At 34.8% G+C, this 21,364-nt stretch overlaps 3 protein-coding genes and 1 pseudogene across 5 annotated transcripts in view; all 4 read left to right on the forward strand.

Moving 5' to 3' along the window:
* The window catches only part of LOC125813241 (F-box/LRR-repeat protein At3g48880-like), a 120,220-nt gene that overhangs the window by 73,082 nt on the left and 25,774 nt on the right, over nucleotides 1–21,364 (forward strand). The window lies entirely within an intron of this gene.
* Nucleotides 1–21,364, forward strand: part of LOC125813238 (F-box/LRR-repeat protein At3g48880-like) — a 132,007-nt gene that overhangs the window by 62,952 nt on the left and 47,691 nt on the right. Inside the window, exon 1 of one of the 2 annotated variants that reach the window (XM_049492721.1) lies at nucleotides 14,379–14,455. The exons of the other annotated variant lie outside the window; for it this stretch is intronic. The gene's annotated coding sequence lies outside the window, so the exon portion shown is untranslated. Of the gene's footprint in view, nucleotides 1–14,378; nucleotides 14,456–21,364 lie in introns of those variants that run through there. 2 annotated transcript variants of the gene reach the window in all.
* LOC125813235 (F-box/LRR-repeat protein At3g48880-like) lies at nucleotides 2,640–3,784 on the forward strand. Its single transcript, XM_049492718.1, has 2 exons — nucleotides 2,640–3,040; nucleotides 3,220–3,784. The coding sequence occupies exons 1-2, from the start codon at nucleotides 2,640–2,642 to the stop codon at nucleotides 3,782–3,784; spliced, it is 966 nt and encodes a 321-aa protein (XP_049348675.1).
* Nucleotides 11,815–21,364, forward strand: part of LOC125813242 (F-box/LRR-repeat protein At3g48880-like) — a 57,355-nt pseudogene continuing 47,805 nt past the window's right edge.

A 21,364-nucleotide genomic window follows, 5' to 3' on the forward strand; every position in this document is an offset into this window, starting at 1 on the left:
TATATGTATATGTTTGCCTACAGATGGTCTGAGTTAAGAGGGAGAGAAGAATGGAGGTTAGATATTAGGATCAGAAACACTTGAGAAGCATATGAAGTTTAGTCTCCGTTAAAAAATTCACCATTGTAAGGGTTATGACTGAAAAGTGCACCATGTGAAAGAAAGAGAATCATTTTGAGTCTAAGTCCAAATAATAGTGGACTATTGTGAGCCTTTTCTCCTTTACAATACATTAGGACATTTTTAAGCCCTTTCCGTTCAGAGTATGACTTTAAGAACTCTCATATAACTCATTTATCTTGTTTTTTAGAAAAGAAGAAGAAATCCTATTTCTCACATAAGAATTATATATTTTCATTATCTAATTTAAATGCTCAGAAGAACTCTTGGATACCATTCGGGAGATTTCTTGTTCTTCTTCTCTTTTCCTTTCATAAATGCAAATGTTACAAATACTTGCAGACACGTCATTAGATTTGTGTAAATTTCATTTGTATCACTTAAATCTTGCTGTAAATTCAAAATTAGATGATTTGAAGATTTTCAAAATAATGCAATTGACATATTTCAAACGGCTAAATCTCTTCCTGATTATGAATGCATGTTCATTAGAATTATTTTTTATCACAACTTCCTCTAATGTCATTTTAAAGATGTAGCTGATTGATTTCCATTTATATCATTTTACTAGGGACTGAAAGACAAGGTAAATGGCTTGAACATGCAAAGGTAAAAGATCATCTTCAAATTTTTATTTTTTTTAAATAACAAGTATTGCATAATCTTTCAATGTTGCTTTAGTGTGTATAATAAATAACAGTAAGAGTCTCGTGTTCTTTGAATTAATAGAGTTGCGAGCCCGACGACTAAAACATTATCAAATGTTTAGTTGGTCACTTTACTAATTAGACACTTGAAAGGATTACAGATTGTATAATCTGAGAATTTTACGAGAGTGATTAGTTGAAGGAATATGAAAGTCAAGTAATTTAGAGAATCTACGTCTCTTAAGTCTTCAAAAATGAGGGCTTCGACCGTTACTAAATCCTCTCTGAAAACAGAGAACTATTAAATATAATACTGTATTAGAAAATTTACCAGCCAATTATAACTTTGATATTTATAGAAAGAAAATTAAGTAATCAATTTGCATAAGCTGCCGTTCAAGTAATAGTAATGCACTAAATGAGGTGAATCTGAGAAAATGACGGACATCACACAGGGTACTAGGTCCACATAAATGCTCTTTTTGACTATCACTCTCCATATCACGTGGTCTATAGTTTAGGGGTTAACATCAACTATCCACAATACCCCATAATTTAAGTGTTAAACTGGAAAATGTGATAGTTTAGGGAGTTTAGAGGTATTAACTCATAAGAAAATCTCACTTAGATTTTTATTTTTTTTCATTTATCAAAAAAACAGGTAGGATAGCAAAAAAGGAAAATTTTTTAGAGATTGTTGACCAGAATCAATTTACAGGTGTTATATTTTTTTTATCGTTTATCAAAAAACAGGTAGGATAGCAAAAAAGGAAAAAAATGTTAAAGATTGTTGACCAGAATTAATTTACAGGTGATGACATTTCCATTTTCATTTGACCAAGATTTCGTATACGACTCACTCCTCATCAAAGCACACTAACTTCCCACAATTTTGACCCAATATTTTTTGCGCACACTGAAGTGAAATAAACAATCTCAAGGCATGTCCTAAATCTCTCTCTGTCGTATCTTCTTCTTACAAACTCTATGGTTGTTTATCTGATTAATTCTTTACTCATGTCGGATCTTGATTAAAATAGTTGTTGTGGGTGTTAACAGAATTCGGTGTACACCTTGTGGAATTCTTTTCTCCCTTTTCTAGCTATTTGATTTTTGCCCATATAGATCTGAATTCAAGGTTCTCTAAATATTTCAATTATCAGTAATTTAGTGTGGTATGATAAAATGTGTGTTTTCTTGTTATTAATGTTTAACTCTTTGTCAAGGTTGGTTTAGATTTACTGAATTTTCATTTTGTTTATATAATGATTTAATTTGCACATAAAATAATAGCTATATGAATCCTCAATGTCCATATCACTCCATTTAAGTTATTGTAAAGTAGTATTGAAAATTTGAATTCGCGTAGAGCGGAATGGTTACAAAGGGACCACACCAGTTCTATTTGTACTTGTCTTGCTCTTCAAAACATACAACAAGTCTTCAGCTTTTCCATCCTTGTGCTCAGGACATTGAATTTCCTCTTCAGGGAATTTTTGTGCAAATCAATGTTACTTCCTCCTTTTTTGTATGATTTTGCTTTCAGTAGTGATTATTTTTATCCGAAATGTGGTATTTCCATCAGCTATGCCAGCAAGAACTTAGTTCTCTGTCGTTATCTGCAACCAACTGTTCAAGATTATATTTTCCTAGTTTCTTCACTTTTAGGCATCACAGTACCCCTCAGACGTATTTGTACACTCTTCTATGGTTCTTCGTATTGCAGGGCTTAACTTTTTATTCTTTATGGTCTGACACAGAAAGATAATCAGCAACATATCAATTTGACGTCAGAAATTCAAATATTCTTCATGGATCTAGTGAACTAATAGCTTTTCTCGTTTCTACAGGAGTTTAGGAGATTGAAGCTTTATGATGGAATTTCAAAAAAAAAGAAAGATTGAAGCTGTTGTTATGGAAAAAGGAGATTCTCCGGTAAGGAGATGGGAGGACCTTGATATTAATATCTTGGTGACGATACTCCTGTCCTTTGACCTTTTCCAGTTGATATATGCAATTCCTCAAGTTTGTCGTGCATGGCGATTGGTTTGTTGTGATCCACTTCTCTGGAAAACGCTGGACTTGTCCGTGTTGCAATCGAATTTCATCAGACTCCCATTGAAGCCGTACGTATATGTCGACAGTCCGTCTGAAAAAAAATTGACCGGACTCCTAAATATTTGCTTGAACCTCAGTCGTGGAAACATACAAACATTGATCTTCCATACCAATTTGTATGTTAACGACAATCAGTTGACTTTTGCTGCCGAGAGGTATTCCCCCAATAAACTTTCATATTTCTATAGTATTATAATTATAAGTTAAATCAAGAAACCATACAGCAAGCAACGTTTCAGAGATATCAGATACCTATGATTTTCCATTATTCTTAGAGAAGCAAAAATTACTGTGAAAATGAATAAGACAGCTAATTAGATCTCTTTTTTTTCAGGTGTCCACGGCTTAAACGCCTAGTTATGCCTTCTTGGAACAAAATTAAAAAGCGAACAATGTGCAGGGCTATTCATATATGGAAAGATCTTGAATCACTAACGATGCCAAGTATAAATAATCCTGCACGTGTCATTGAGGAAATTGGCAGGAGTTGCCAAAATTTTTCCGCGCTCAAAATTATGGGGACCTGTGATATGCTGTTTGCATCTGCACTGGCTTCATTTCTTCCAAACTTGGAAGTATTGAGTGTGAGGTGCACGGTGTTATCTAAACCTGCTCTGGCTATTATCTTGGAGGAGTTGAAAAAGTTGAAAGTGCTCAACATATCTCATTGCATAATTACTGAAGACCCTGAAGATCCTCCACTTGAACCGATGAATATTCTGACCGAGCTGGATGAATCAATTCTTGAAAAAGCGTCTAGGTTAGACAAATTCCTAACCTGCATGAGTGACTCATGCATCATGTGTCAGCGTGCTCTAAATGATCAAGGGTTTATGAGGTGGTATAAGTATGAAGAAGACCTCTGGAAAGTGGATGAGGTGAAATCTCTTGCAGTTTGACAACTTTTAAGAAGAATTTCTTCATGAGCTGAAGGTCTGGAGTAAATGTGGAAGCTTGTGTAGGTTTCATTTTCTCTGTGTTTCTATGAAATTGTGCTTTTCGTTTCTGTGTTTTCGTAGTACACAGTGAATTCTTTACGCAGTTTTATATGTATTGCTAAGCATAGTAAGCTTATACTTTGCTTTGCTAAGCTTTTGGGATGCTAAACGTGTTTATTTTCTCACTAAAAAGGTGAGATATTTGGTTAGACTATGGGAGAAAATAAATGTGTTTGAAATTAGCAAGAGTTGTTTTCCAAAACGGAAAAAAGTAGATTTTCTTCCAAATTACTTATTTGGAAATACTTTTGAGAATATATACTTATACTTCGAAATAGTTTTTAAAAAATTGGTGAAGCACTAAGTTGCTTAAAAAGGCTTTTAAAATTAATTTATCGAACACTGTTTTTCACTTAAACGTATTTTTATTTTTTTGAAAGAAAAAGAAACACTTGAAAAAAATGTTTTTCTTATTAAGTTGATTTTTAAAAACTTAACTAAACATGTTATTATTCTTTCATGGAAGTTTTGTGAGTTTCATACCTTAAGACCTAGGTAAAAATTGAACATGAGTTGAAGTGTACTATTTTTTATTTTGAGCCGTGTATCAATCAATATCATTAGTAAATATATTATCATGTTTATATGTTGTAAATATTTCATTACTCTTTTAATATTTTTCGTAAAAATTATGTAAATACAAAATGATGATTTTTTTTTTTACCAATATAAATTTATTGTTAATTTTTATATAGAAAAATGTGAAATTATGAAATGAAATTCTCAAAAAAGTGGCTAATTTGATATTTCATGACATGATTCTAAAATCATGAAATAAAATTGCACTTCAACAGCAATTTGATTTCATGTAAATAAAATCACATGTCCAAATCTGTAAAAAAAAATTAATATATTATTTCAGTGTAGATTAATTTTCAATTTCATTCAATTGTTGGAGAAAGCTATATTGTGGTTTCCTCTCTTCTTCATCTTCTCCAAGTACAAGTATGGCTATAGTCTGTAGATTCTATCACAGCTCTCTCTCCGGCAAATTCTTTTACACTATGCTGTCTCGTAGTTTTTTGGTTCACCATATCATGCTCACCAATAGAGATTTCAAGGAACATATACAACCTCCATTTCATCTTGGACAGATTTCTGAAGAGGAATTGATTCAAGGAAGATGTCAATCAAGGGTCAGATCTATCATATATCTCAGAGCAGGTAGTTTTCATACTGTTCTGAGCTATTATGTGTTCTGGGTAGGTTTTCTTTACAAGGCAATTTTCATCTTATGTAGTACTTTCTATGTGAAGCTTTGAATTTGAATTCTTAGATTTTTGTTGTGGAAAGTTCTAAGCTTAATGTGAAAGTTGGGGAACTTCTGGTAGAGAAAAAGAAGAAGAGAGTTACTGATCGTAGAATATTTAATTTTCTGCTAAATTAGTCATGCGTGGAGATTTTATCACAGCTAACTCAATTTACAGCTTTTGACTTGTACTAACTATCACCTAATCGATTGAATCTATATCAGTTAACAACAGCTAGCAAGCCTTGCTGGTATAATGAACATACTAAGTTATTAACTTGGAAGTAATTGTGGGTGAGAAACTAATATTTTCTAGGGAAGACTAGGAAGACACTGTTAAACATCTTAAAGTGAAAGGACTGTCGAAACATAATATTGTCAAAATGTCTCTAGGCAATTTAAACAATTATACCTTCCTACACAGGTGTAGCCCTTCAAGAAATTCACTAAGATTGATTTGGTTGAAGATCCATGATTTTCACGAACAATTCATTTGGAGGAAGCCTACAATTTATGGAAAGTGAACAGATGAAGTTACAAACAAGACTAACATATATCTTTAGTTCTATATGTATATGTTTGCCTGCATGTGTCTTAGTAAAGAGGGAAGAGAAGAATGAAGGTTAGAACTTAGGATCAGAAACGCGTGAAAAGCATATGAAATTTAGTCTGTGTTAAAATACACTATAGTGTTGTGCACCACTTTTTCAAAGAATAGGAACTATAAGCGTTCCATGTGAAAGAAATAGGATTATTTTGAGCCTTTTCTCCTTTCCAATACGTTAGGACATTTTTGGCCCTTTTCGTACAGAGTATGATTTTAAAAACTCTCATATAGCTCATTAATCTTCTTTTCTAAAAAAGATGAAGAAATCCTATTTCTCACGTAAGTATTATATGTTTTCATTACCAAATTAAAATGCTCATAAGAACTCTTGAATACTATCTGGGAGATTTATTGTTCTTTTTCTCTTTTCCTTTTGTTAATGCAAATAGTACAAATACTTGTAGACACATCATTAGATTTGTGTAAATTTCATTTGGATTACTTAATCTTGACGTAAATATCAAACTAGATGATATGAAGTGTTTCAAAATAATGCGATAGACATCAAACGTCTAAATCTCTTTCTGATTATAATTATTTTTATCATAACTTTTTCTAATCTCATTTTCAAGATGTAGCTGATTGATTTCCATTTATATCATTTTTACTGGGAACTAAAAGACAAGGTAAATGACTTGAACATGCAAGGTAAAAGATTAGCTTCAAAATAGATTCTTCTTCTTTTTTTAATGACAAGTACCACATAATCTTTCGATGTTACTTTAGTGTGTATAATAAATAACAGTAAGAGTCTCGTGTTCTTTGAATTCATAGACTTGTGAGCCCTACGACTTAAACATTATCAATTATTTAGTTGGCCACTTTACTGATTAGACTCTTAAGGATTACAGATTGTATAATATGAGAATTACAAGAGTGATTAGTTGGAAGAATATGAAAGTCAAGTAATTTAGAGAATCAACGTCTCTTAAGTCTTTCAAAGAAGAGGGCGTCGATCGTTACTAAAATCTTCTCTGAAATAAGAGAAATATTAAATATAATTCTATATTGGGTAGAATTTACCAGCCAATATTAACTTTGATTTTTAGAAAGAAAATTAAGGTAAGTAATCAATTTACATAAGCTTCCATTCAAGTAATGGAAATGCACTAAACGAGGTGAATCGGAGAAAATGCCGGACCTCACAGAGTGTACTAGGTCAACATGAATGCGCTTTTTGACTGTCACTCTCCATATCACCTGGTCTATAGTTCAGGGGTTAACCACAGTACCCCATAATTCAAGTGTTAAATGGATAAAATGTGAATAGTTTAGGGAGTTTAGAGGTATTAACTCAAAAGAAAATCTCACTTAGATATTTCTTTTTGTCATTTATCAAAAATACAGGTAGGATGTATCTCCTAAGCAAAAAAGGAAAAAAAGTTAAAGACTGTTGACCAGAATCAAGTTACAGGTGTGAACATCTCCCCGATATGATGACACTTCCATTTGGCAGTGGGGAGTTGTTGGTACTCTTTATTACTATTACAGTTTAACAGCGGACACCTGCCAATGTGTGGGGGTTTTTATGGTCATTTCCTCATATCCGAATCTCATTCCTCATCAAAGCTACACTATCAACCCACAAGTTTCACCCAATTTTTTTCGCACACACTGAAGTGAAGCAGCAATCTAAAGGCATGTCCTAAATCTCTCTGTCTGTTTTTCTGCTTACATTCTTTATGGTTGTTTTTCGGATTTAATTTTTTACTCATGTTGGATCTTGATTCCAAAAGTTGTTGTGGGTGTTAAAGGAATTCGGTGTACACCTTGTGGAACTTTTTTTTCCTTTTTCTGGCTATTTGAGTTTTGCCCATACAGATCTGAATTCAAGGTTGTCTGAATTTGTATGTCTTGGTGTCCTGCATTTCTATTAGTAGTGTGGTATGATAAAATGCGTATTTTCTTGTTATTAACATTTAAATCATTGTCGAGGTTGTTTTTGATTTACTGAATTTTCATTTTGTTAACCTAACGATGCAGTTGGAGTTCTCTAATCAAGAACGTAGGTTCTTTTGATGTTTTTACAGTATTCTCATCGTTATCCAAAAAAATTATAACATCATTTTTTGACCTACATAGCTTAAATGCAAATGGTGCTTTGATTATTCCATCTTTTTCTTTTCTCAAAAAGAAATTTGGATTTTGGGGCATCTAACCTATCAGCTCCGTTGGGCGTAGATAGATGATTAGTAGTTTGAGAGAGATTGTTGTAGACCTCATATCAGCTGATGAAGTAAAAAGCTTCATTAAATGTATCAAGAAGATGCAGACGAGAAGTACATTTGAGCTTACAAATTTATGAAAAGAAAGTTGTGAGAAAACCGTAACAAATCTCAGGATTGAATTCCTCACTTTATTTGGAAGGCAATTGAAAAATGTATGGAAATTGGGTTGGAGGGATACACAGGTAGGATATTGCTGATATTACCTTTAATGAGAAATCGCTGAGATCACTGGCCAAGTTAAGTAAGAGATTGCTTTAGTAGAACTGACCTGCTTCCATGTTATGCGAAGAATAACGAAACTAGGTTTAGGAGGCACATAAGGTGAGTTCCAATATTTTCTACCATGTTTTCCCACTTTTCCTAAGAATCAGTTTTGCTAAAATTATAGTTGAAAACTTGACTCTCCTAGTTTTTTTCCGTTATTGTTTTCCGAAAACATTCAAGCACAAAGGAAAAGAAAACTGTTTCCTAGAAATCTCCTTCGCCCCTTACTAATTCCTTGCTCAAGTTTTTGTGTTCTCTTTGGTGTATTAGTTTCTTAGAAATCAAGAATGCGATTTCTAAAAACAATTTCATTCAATTAACAATTAAGAAATATCATAAAGAACAGAAAAAAAAAATCCTGGTCAGGTCTATAAAGACATGAAATTCTTCATTTTTGTTTTTAAAAAAAAATAAAAAATGGATCTATCTGAACCAATATATGCAACTCATTCATACAAGACCAATTTTTCATCGGTCATAGACAGAGAGGATAAAAGAAAGACATAGGAATTTCCCTCTGAAGCTAAAGGGGCCTCTCTATTAGCAAGTTTATGTTGAAGCTTTTCACTAGCTGGAATTCCTAGACCTTTTCTTCTTTTTAGATATTCATCACCAGGCCAACAGAGAACCTTCTGTTTGCTTGTTTACTTGTTTCCTTCTTGATGGTTTAATTTATTGCCGATCCTTTGGCTCCTCCAGAGGCTTTCTAATCCCTAGGGATTTGTTTCTGAATTCAGCTAAATACCAGCACAAAATCAGTCCCAGATATGCTGCATCTTTGCTGTCCATTATAGGCCTGAGATCTCCTCTCTTGGCCTACATCAAAAACCTATATTCAAAGATCCTTGTTGGCACATAAGCTTGTGATTATCTGATTGAAGCCGTTTGAAAATTCTTTTTTCTTTTCTGACAACTGAAAAATTCCTAAGGGCCTTTGGCACACGGATCGAAATCTGGTGGATAATGAACCCGATCCTCTGCCCTTCTTTCCTTAACTACCAGGGTTTTGTTTGCAACACGCTTCTAACCCCTGATGTGCTCTTGACCCGCACAATACGTGATCTGCTCTTACCACTAGACCAAAGCCCCAGGGGCCATTTCAGAAAGGCAGTCTTAGTGCTCACAATGTTTTTTAGGCTGTGGAACAACCTTTATATATTTTCTTCTGTATGCTTAAAACAATTACCAATCCTTTCCCTTCAAACCCAAGTACAGCTGTATTGGGAAAAAGGTGTGACAAATTAATATCATTGATCAAAAACTCAATGCAATTTTGTGGTTGACATTGATTTGAGCTGTAACGGAAGGGGGTGAGTTAGAGATTTTGTCTGTGAGCGGGTAATTTTAGTAAAATATCAACATCTATTATTGATTGTTATACTTCAATTGATACTTCACTCATTTGAGAAACTTGATGAATGGTGAGAACTCTAGTTTGTTTATGATAAGAAGACAAGAACCACAGTGAAGTACCATTTCATTCAAGTTCTCTTCCTTTCCATTCTCTAAGTACTTGTTTTTTTCAGCTTTTGTCAGAAGTGGATTGAAAAGATCCATCATGTTTACTTGCTAGTTTACCTTTCAATTTAGAATTTAGTCATATACGGACCCCCCCTACCAACTATCATTGGTTCTGTTGTTCAGGACTTTTTATCAATACTCCATTTGTCACAATTGATGCTTTATTTTGGGAAATTACAAAATATTTGATATCATTTCTCTTATTAATTCCTTACTGTGAGGATAAACTAGTATTACATTGATCATTTATTCACCACAACACTTCTTTATTCAGATCTGAGATCATCAAAGTGAGTTCACAGACTGTTCATATGTCTAGGCTCAGTTTCCACGTCAATGGAGTGATATTCTGATAGACGAAGAGGCAACAAATAGATTAAAATCTTATAGTTGAAACGGAGGAGTGTCATGCGATAAGGAGATACATACCAGAGTGGAAGATAGGTTTTGTTAGACAGTTGTGAGACTAATGATGGGGTATGGCTTGAGTGCGTATCGAAAAAATGAGTGTTGTAGAAATGTCAATGGTGTGTGGTCATACAAAACTAGATAAAATAATTGATGATTATGACAAGGTACAAAAGTAGCACATGTAGAAGATAAAAAAGAAAGAAGGTCCTGAATTTTAGTTTGGAAATGTCTACGTTAGAATTTCAATTGCACTGGTGTATAGGTTTGGCACTGATGGTTGAAGGTGTTAAAACGGTCAACATACGAGCTAAACATTACAATCACATGGGCAAAGTTATCCCAAAAGACTTACAATTTCGAGAATCTTGTGAAATTAGCTAAATATAAAATATAAATGAAGCACAAGATCCATACGTAATTCCAATGGTTAGGATTAAGGTTTATTTTATGTTGCTACACTTGTATCAAGTATGTTGTTTGCCAAGAGTCTTTTTAGTTCATTACTGATTTGTATTTTGGTATAAAATATAGAAAGCCTTTGGTAATAGAGTATCCTTAATAATTATTTGAGTATTGACATGAAACTGCTCCAAATGGAACGGAGTGTATATTGAGTGTTCGTATAGCCAACCTCAATTAGTTTAGGTTTGAAGTATAGCTATTGTAAAGTACAACTACACCTCCCTTAATAACTATCTGAGTATTGGAATGAAACTGCTCCAAATGGAACGGAATGTATATTGAGTGTTCATATAACCGACCTCAATTAGTTTAGGTTTGAAGTATAGCTATTGTAAAGTACAACTAACAATCCCAAACCAGTTAGGGTTGGCTATATGAAACCTCAATGTCCATATCACTCCATTTAAGTTGTTGTAAAGTAGTATTGAAAATTTGAACCCACGTATAGCGGAATGATTACAAAGGGACCATACAATCTATTCCAAAATTTTGAGATTAAGCCATTGTTATTATTGTACTTGTACTTGTATTGTTATTATCTTTGACCAGTTTTAGGAATTACTTAAATGCACAAACATGTTAACTTATTTGTTTTTGTTCCTATTCAAGTAAAATAGAAGGGATGAAGTATTGTGCTTTCACTTTCCCTTCTATTTGGTTCCTGGAAACTATATGCAGCTTTTTCAGCACACACTTGTTCCATTCCCCAGTTCTCTTTGTACTTGTCTTGCCCTTCAAAACATATAACAAGTCTTCAGTTTATCCATCGGAATGCTTAGGACATTGAATTTTCCTCTTTAGGGAATTTTATGTGCAAATCAATGTTACTTCCTCCTTTTTTGTATGATTTTGCTTTCAGTAGTGATTATTTTTATCCAAAATGTTATACTTCCATCAGCTATGCCAGAAAGAACTTAGTTCTCTGTCGTTATCTACAGCCGACTTAAGTTCCAGGTTATAGTTTCCTAGTTTTTTCACCTTCCTTAGACGTATTTGTACACTCTTCTATGTTTCTTCATATTGCAGGGCTTAACATTTTATTCTTCATGGTCTGAGCATATTCACTAGAACACAAAATGACAATCAGCTACATCAATTTGACATCAGAAATTCAAATATTCTTCATGGATCTAGTGAAGTAATAACCTTTCTTGTTTCTACAGGAGTTTAGGAGATTGAAGCTGTTGTTATGGATAAAGGAGATGCTCCTGTAAGGAGATGGGAGGACCTTGATAGTAATATCTTGGTGAAGATACTCCAGTCCTTTGACCTTTTCCAGTTGACATATGCAATTCCTCAAGTTTGTCGTGCATGGCAATTGGCTTGTTCTGATCCACTTCTCTGGAAAACGCTTGACTTGTCAGTGTTGCAATCAAATTTCATCAGAATTTCAATAGAGCCATATGTATTTGTGGACACTCCGTCTCGTGAAAAATTGACCCGCCTTCTACAGATTTGCATGAACCTCAGTCGTGGAAACATAGAAACATTGATCTTCCATTACAATTTGTATGTTGACAAGAATCAGTTGACTTATACTGCCAATAGGTATTCCCCTGATAAACTTTTATCTTTCTATAATACTATACCTTAAAAAAAAAAACTGTACAGCAAGCATCGTTTCAGAGTTCATGAAAATATTCACTTTTTTCTGGAGTAATTTTTCGATTTATTTGAAAAATCAGTTGTTTGGCCATGAAAATTTCAAATTCAACTTGAAGTTGTATTTCAAATTTGGAAACAACATACAACCTGTTTTCTAACTCACTTTCACTTTTGAAGTTATATCTCAAATTTGAGCAGTACATTCAAGCATGATATTATTCTAAATAATTTTTGTGGAAAGTGTAACCAAACATAACTCCATTTTCATTTCCAACTCCATAAATAAGTGAATGTATGGCCAAACACCTAACACAGGAGAAGCAAAAATTACTGTGAAACTGAATATGACAGCTAATTAAATCTCCTCTTTTTCAGGTGTCCACGGCTTAAACGCCTTGTTATGCCTGCTTGGGAAAAACTAGAAAAGCCAGCAATATGCCGTGCTATTCGTAAATGGAAAGATCTTGAATCACTGACGATGCCTAGTTTAGAAAAACCTGCCTATGTCATCAAGAAAATTGCAAGGAGTTGCAAAAAATTTTCTGAGCTCAAAATCATGGGGACTTGTGATATTCTGTTGCATCTACACTAGTATCATTTCTTCCAAACTTGAAAGTGTTTGAGTGTGAGGTGTACGGAGTTATCTAAACATGCTTTGGTTATTCTCTTGGAGGGGTTAACACAGTTGAAAGTGCTCAACATATCGCATTGCATAATTACTGAAGACCTTCCTCCACCCGCACCTATGAAAATTCTGACCGAGCTTGATGAATCCATTCTCGAAAAAGCATCTAGGTTAGACAAATTCCTAACCTGCATGAGTGACCCATGCATCATGTGTCAGCGCACTCGAAATGATGAAGGGTTCATGAGGTGGTATAAGTATGAAGACCTCTGGAAAGTGGATGAGGTGAAATCTCTTGCAATTTGAAAACTTTAAGAATGTTTTGCTTCATGAGTTGAAGGTGCAGTGTAATGTGTGAACTTGTGTGTATGACACAGACAATAAAAACTTGTAACGCTACTTCTGTGTGTTTAAGTCTATTCTCTTTGACAGGGTGGTTTTCATGTTCTTCGTGTTTCTATGATCTTATGCTTTTTGTTTCTGCGTTTCCGTAGCACACTGTACATTCTCTGTCCATTTACATATGTATTGTCAAGCATTGCAATTTTATAGTATGTTGGACCATGCTTTTGTGAGATCTTAAGTGCTTTTTCTCAAAAAAGAAGAAGAAAAAAGTGAGGTGTTCTGCAAAAAGTTTGGGAAAATAAGTATTTTTCCGGAGTAGCAAAGTTGTTCTTCAAAAGCTGAAAAAAAAGTGATTTCCCCTCGAAAATACTATTTTGGAACACTGCTATAAGAAAATACGCTTAATAAATTATTAGTATAAGAGGAACTTTTGAAAATATAAATGTGTAACAAGAAAAACTAAATAGAACCTGTTCCTGCTCACAGGTGTTTTAGCTACAACTTTTTTTGTGAAGTATAATTTTTAAAGCATATGGAGTATAAAGAGATGAAGATGAAAAGAGGACTTTTCTTCTATTCAAGTCTGTCTTTCAAATAGTAAATGATATCTCTATTTATAGTTGATATCAAAGGTCACCTTGGAAGTATACATATATGAATTCAATTAATTCTTGAATAAATCAAATGGACAATGCATAATTCAATGAATTTATAACAAATAAATACTTTGTGAATAAATGAATATTCTTTCGCTACAAAATAAACATATAAAATGTAGACAAAAGCTACAAAATAAAATAATGTCTTGTCAATATCAATAAAATAAGTATAGTAAGCAAGATTAATTAATTAGAATGACAAAGACATATCTTTGCTTTCAACAAAGTACTAAAAGAGCGAAACGAAAAACGAAAAAAAAAAAACGTTGTCTCAGAGATTTCTGGTTCAGCTGATCATATTTAATATTGTAGCGTAGATTAATTTTCAATTTCATTCAATTGTTGGAGGAAGCGGTCTCCTCTTCTTCATCTTCTCCAAGTACAAGTATGGCCGTTGAGCTATGGGAAACACTGAAAGTTTCTAACACAGCTCACTCTCCGACAACCTATTTCTGGTTGTCTCAGAGATTTCTGGTTCAGCTGATCATGGTCACCACCGGAGATTTCTAGGAACAGATGCCACCCACTGTGATTTCTGAAGAGGAATTGATGGGTCTGATTCAAAGAAGATGGCAATCAAGGCTCAGAACTATCAGGTAAATTTTTTGTTTTACTAGTGTTCTAACCTATTATGTTTTCTGGGTAGGTTTTCTTTCGCCAGAATTTCATTTTTTTTTTCCATCTTTTTTACTTTCTTTGTGAAGCTTTGATTTTGAATTTTAGAATTATTGGATTTTTGTTGTGGAAAGGCGGGGAACATTTGGTAGAGAAAAAAAGAAGAGAGTTACTGTATTAATTTTCTACTAAATTAGACATACTATATCCATGCGGGAAGATTTTATCATAGCCGAGTATGTCCTGAAGCTCAATCGGCTAAAGAAAATACTAAGCCGAATCTGAGAGAGCTGTCAACCTACACAATTGTGTAGAAGCAAGGGTGAGTACCGAAAACCACAAGTACTCGCAAGTAACTCTAAACTAAGCAAAACTAGCAGCTACAAACAACTCCTTTCAATCCCAATCGAACCACCGAAACTTCAATCTAACAGCAAACCAACCAACCTATACTAAACAGATCATATTCAACAGCCAGAACCAACAGTATATCCTCATCAACCTCAGATCAACAAATAAGAGCAAGTAGATCAAATTCCACATAAGAAGGGTAAACCGATACAATCCACACATCACAGATAAAGATAAGGCAAATGCGATGCAAAATGCAATAGTGATGTCATGTAGTCGTGATGCATGTCTGTCCTACGATACACATCTGTTGACGTAATCAGTCCGCGTTGAATACTCAAATCAGAATCCATGGGGGCCACACATGGACCATGTATCACCGCCGGAACCAGATCCCATCGACATCCAAATCGCTAGCCGGAGCTAGTCCATCTCATATATCTCTAGCCGGAGCTAGTCTCAACTGTGTCTCATATCCATTCATCCTCATATCAGTGTCTCAGAACTCATGCAACAGATAGTTCACACATGGGATGAATAATGAATATGCACATGTCATCAATCACAATCATATCATGATCATATCATAGTATTACACATCATCTGTCTCAATCACAACCATATCACGACCACATCATAGTATTACACATCACATGTCTCAATCACAACCATATCACGACCACATCATAGTATTACACATCACCTATCTCAATCACAACCATATCACGACCACATCATAGTATTACACATCATCTGTCTCAACATCAATGTCTGTATCAATCATAGCCTACTCATGCTCTTCTATCCCCTCAATATCAGTTATCACATGACTTATTCAACAAATTCAAGTCACATATAACACAATTAGCTCGTTTTATTCCCCATCTTTCATTTACAACAATTTCAATCAACAAATAAAATTCATCCTCAATCCCCATTACTCCCCAACACAATTAGAAAAGTAGTCATGCGTAGTCTAAGATCTTTACAAAGTTTGGAAGCCACATGCCTTAAAATGAACTTCAAAAGTTACTTGACTTGAGTCTTTCCTTTCCGAGTATAATCCGAATCACGATAATCTATTCAAACAATTATTCACAATCACAATTTGAGTCCAATGACACCAAAATCAAGCAATTTAGGGAAAAAAGGCAAAATGGTCCAAAAGTCTCATACCGGAAAACGATACCCAAATCTGGAATTTTTTTGATGTAAAATGATCCTTAAAGTATTTGGAAGCTAATGGTGAAAACCAATTTGAAAACGGAGTTGAAATCAATTCACAAACTCAATTTGAAGAAAAATCTACGTTCTTGAAGAAACCTAAAATATTCGGATCTGAAACCTCGACTCGAAAATGAAATATCTCTTGAAAAACATCTTACCCATGCTTAGATAAGTTCAAATATGAAATTTCATCAAAAACGGAGTTAAGATCGACCTTGAAATTCTCAATTTATCAAACTTTAACTTTACCGGGAAAGTCCAAATTGTACGCGGTTAATATGATGAAAAATAATCGATGAATCAATAATTTTATGTTAAAATCAGTTTACCCATAACATAAGGATCGTAAATATACCTTTTTCATCAAAAAAAGGGACTCCAAATCGATAAAACCCCAATTTTTCCCAAGAGGTTTACGGATAGGGAAAAAAAACCAGATAAAGAAATTATGAGAAAAAGTCAAATTGAAGATTGAATACTAACCCTCATATTAATTTAAGAAGAAACCCGTAAGAATCACTCCATTCCGATCTCTAGAACTCCCGATATGCTCAAAATACCAAATGAACACAGTCTGAGATTTTTATAACAGTACATGGCTGTTATGCACCAGAAAAACAGCAGTTAATCTTTCACTAAAAAGGCCGTAATTTCCTCATACGATAGTGAAATGACCCGATTCTTTTTTTGTAAATGTCTTAAATAATGATACGGACCTGCTCGTTCAATCGGAGCTCAATTTCATGCTCGTTTGCCCAGTCAAATATCATTTCTACTCAGTAAACAATTATTTCTTATTTGCGATAAAAGTCCAATCTCGGGTTAGCGAAAATGCACCAAAATTTGCAGATAAGTCTTATAATTCAAGCTCAAAATTTCAGAACCTTCGAAATTTTTTTTTCGACCTTTAAAACTAATAATGAACCCTTTAGTTGCTACAATTTGCTGAAATAGTGTCAAAACATCCAAGAAGCTTAAAAGCTCACCCAAAACTCATTTGGCACTTCCCGAACACAAACCAAATATGCTACTAGCTTGAAAATGACATTTCGGACTCAATGAAATCGTCGGAATTTGAATTCGAGGTCTCCTTGACCCGATATCCGATAAGGCGTCAAAAAACCAACTTTAGGCTCAAAAACTCGAAACACACTCGGGGCCTCTAAAAATTCAACCAAGACTCATTCTAGACTTAGAATCACCCCCTGAATCCAACGGTGCCCTCGAAATTCCATTTCGAGCACCGAAACCTCGTTTGTTGACCAAAGTCAACTCTTGATCAAAATTTCACAATTTTTGCAACTTAGGACCTCAAATCTTCGTTTTAACTCCAAATTCGACTCCGTAAATTCTCATAGACCCGTTTCAACATTCTAAAACTGTTGAAATCGACGGAAATTCGATTCGAGTCTCGAAACTCCAAATGATTTGAAATAACACTTTTAACCAAACTTTAACTCTTAAAAACTCAACTTTCCAAAAACTCAACTTTTCATCAATTTCCTTCAAACCAACTTCGAAAATACAACAATTAGGACTCGGGGCAACGATCGAGAGGGGTAAAACGGTCATTTTATGAAAATTTCCAAAAATGACCTTTAGGATAATTACATTATTCACCACTAAAAATCATGTTCGTCCTCGAACTTAAAGTAGAAGAAGGCAAAATTACTCGACGCTATCAACCCCGAGATGAAATTTCTGAACTCAATAATTACTACTCCAAACGAACCCATTCTTAAACCTTATCCCAAAAATCCATAAAAAGGATTCCCAAATTAATCTTGACGACTTAACCCTCAAAGAGTTATTTCAAACCACCGACTAACTCAAAGACTGAATCTGAATCTAAGATCTCAAAACCACAACATATTTACCATGACAAACCCCTAATCATGTAACCACGAGAGAAATTTCGGAATCAATAACCACAGAAAAATCAAGGATGAACCTAAATCAGTCACCAAGCTCTCACAACACACGAACCATCACCGACTCTAGAAAAAATCCCATTCTCATTACCTCATTTCCACAAGTTTGAGTGATACTAATCTGATGCATATCCATCTAGCACCCATCTTGGAATAATCACGCTTATCTAACCCACAGATAGAAATGATCAAGTATCCAACTGATGATCGACCCATCCAAGCATATAAAACCTCTAAGGATGCCACCAAAACACTGAAGTAGGATCCGTAATTGTAGACAACTCCAGCAACGGAAGAACTAGGCCTACAGGCCACCTAAGCATCGAACCACACCTAGCTGAACCATGCATACAGGGGCAAGATAAATACCAAAATAGCCAAAAACTGTAGCCACATACGGTAGCCTCTATATACCTTTCCAAAAGCAAGATGACACTTGTAGAACTTCTGAAAACCTTCCACCACCCCAATACCACATTGAACCCACTATCTCTAAATCGGCCCACCCACACAAGTATTCTATTCTGCCAAGAGAGCATGAATCGGATGGACCGATTCACCACTAGGCATCCACCCACAAAAGTAAAAACACGTCTGAACATAAACAGAGAATCATAATCCAAAACCATGTCTAAAATGAGGTAGGTGGTCACATAAGAATATACAAAACCGAAATTGAACAACCCAAGATATCCCTTCTACGATGTCCATAACACACCTTCTCATTCGTCTGACTTCACAATCAGCCAGTTTGGCCTCATAACAATCATAGACATACTCAATTTATCCATTTTCTCATACTCTTTACAATAATCCATTAAAGCCAACAATATCAATACTACCAGAACATCATAGTCACACCTGCCAGTTACTTTACCCTCAGACGGCCACTAGTATCCAGTCATTCTTAGAAACGCATCGTTGCTTCCAAAATTTTGAATTATAGTTCTTCCTCCTTCCGTTGAAGCATTCCACGATCGATATGGGTCTCACCCAATCGCTAATAATCCAAGTTCTAAATGTCATAGTACCTTTTCATTGAGATAAAATTATTGAATCACGACCAATATCGATTACACGCGATCCTTTACTTACCCAGCTTCAACTATTATTCAAACCATCATATATCTCATGCCGAAACTTGAAGCAGTTCTTGGTCACTCCAATAATTCCGTATACTATGAGCACACAACCTCTATTTACCATCAAGGATCTATGTAACGCGTTACAACAGTCTGGATAATTTCATAAATAGAGTTATCAACCCAGCTCAAAATCCTCAATAACCATGTAGAGCTATAAGTCCTTCCGGTTGGACACTCGTAAGCCACCTACCATAAGCTGAACAATTCAAACCAATTCAAAAACTGCAGAATTCCTCATACATCAACGTTTACCACCAACACCAATACCAAGTGTTCAGAAAGTAGTTGATAACACATCATACATTTGTGCTGAACCAGTCCACCTTGCATTGCCATGTCTAACATAAAAGCAGAAATTTACACAATCCTCAACTTCAAACTAAGGATCCACACGTGATGTCTTATTCCTTCACATCTCTTAACTTATATCCATCGCGCAAGACTCTTGTTCTTCCCGTAAATCATTTATCATTATAGTTTCTTGGCCCAACATCCACCGCATATTACCTTTTACCTTAAGTCAAACTTCTCAAATGAAACTTCATCGAACTCTTCTACAATCATAAGTATTTAACTGCTACAACTCAAACCATGCAAAAAGTCCTTCCAATAGCTAAAAAGTTTATACAACCAATCATCTCTTACCTTGCCAACCCACATCTTGACAAAACCAACCCGATTCCTTTTTAATCGTACCTTCTCGCTAAAATCCTTAATTGCCTTTACACGAGTATACTTGTTAAAACTTTCTTCATCCATGACTTGTTGTTGCCCATTTCTTTTGACTCATCATGAAGTCATTAGTTCCCAATATAATCATGATCACCCAAGGGTCGTACCTCGTCCTAGAAACAAGACAAGATTGATTCACTCGATCTACCACTATAACTTTCCTTATAATTAATGCTTAACTCAAGCGTTCATAGTAGCAACCACTTGATTTCTCAATCGAGAATGCAACATCAACCTTCTGACCCGATTAGGTGAAACAGCTGACAACTCAGATTTCTCCGCTTCCATATATCACTAGTACCACATCATGAACAACCGCTAAATCCACCACTAGAAGACATCAGATCCATTGAGAAGGTCGTACTCAAACAACCTGTTCATTTACACTCATTAAATAGTTGCAAAACATTACCAAAGCACTTCAGTCTTCGGCCGAAAATGATATGCACAATTTCGTAAGCCCGATCGATGGCAGAAGCAACATAGCCCATAACCCTAACCAAGATAACACGAGTACCGTCGTAGTTGCCTTACAATGACCCTGTAATGATATACACCCACACTATAAAACCACCGTAGAACTTCTGATTTTGGTTGGTGCAACTTCATCATCATAATATACTACGCAATCCATTCCCTTATGACGAACTTCACAAACTGTAGTTTCCAAAGTCGCAGCACTCTCAACATAGTCATTCTCTTACTTACACTAATTGTCACCTAGTCGATTGAATCTCTACCCATTTAACTACAGCTAGCAAGCCTTGCTGGTATAATGAACTTCCAATCATTCTGCCAGAAGCATAATTACATACTAAGTACTTAACTTGAAGTAACTATAGGTGAGAAACTAGTAGTTTTTATTGAAGACTAGGAAGACCTTGCTAAACATCTAAAAGCCTAGGACCGTCAAAACATACTATTGTCAAAAAATGTCTAGGCAATTCAAAAAAAAATTCCTTTGTACACAGGTCTAGCCCTTCGAGAAGTTCAGTAAGGAAACAAACAATTTAAGGAAAGAGAACAAAAAAAGTTACAAACAAGACTAGAGTATATCTTTAGTTCTATATGTATATGTTTGCCAACAGGTGGTCTGTGTTAAGAAGAATGAGAACAGTGAAGGTTAGAGATTAGGATCAGAAATGCATAAGTAGCATATGAAGTTTAGTCTCTGATAAAAAAATCACTATAGTTAGGGTTATGACCGAATGACCCAGAGTGCTCCATTTTTTCAAAGAAAAGGGATTTTTTTTATGACCGTGGTGTCTAGGTCAATTTTAGCGCACCTCAATCGATTCCACGAGAAACCTACCACCTCCCACCAACAACAGGTACTAGGTAACTATATTGAGCCTAAGTCCAAATTAGTGGACTGTTGTGAGCCGTTTCTCTTTTCCAAATGGGGCAGGCCATTTTGACCCTTTTTCATACAATGTACAACAACAACAACAACATACCAGTGTAGTCTCACACAGTGGGGTCTAGGGAGGATAGAGTGTACATA

This window comes from Solanum verrucosum, unplaced genomic scaffold (genome assembly GCF_900185275.1).
Source record: "Solanum verrucosum unplaced genomic scaffold, falcon-dt-bn FXZP01000189.1, whole genome shotgun sequence".
NCBI lineage: Eukaryota > Viridiplantae > Streptophyta > Magnoliopsida > Solanales > Solanaceae > Solanum > Solanum verrucosum.

Excerpts from the sequence above, each read along its gene's own strand:
- LOC125813235 (XM_049492718.1), top strand. The coding sequence starts at position 2,640 with ATGATGGAATTTCAAAAAAAAAGAAAGATTGAAGCTGTTGTTATGGAA. Across the intron at positions 3,041-3,219 it reads TTGACTTTTGCTGCCGAGAG|GTGTCCACGGCTTAAACGCC; the intron begins GTATTCCCCCAA and ends CTTTTTTTTCAG.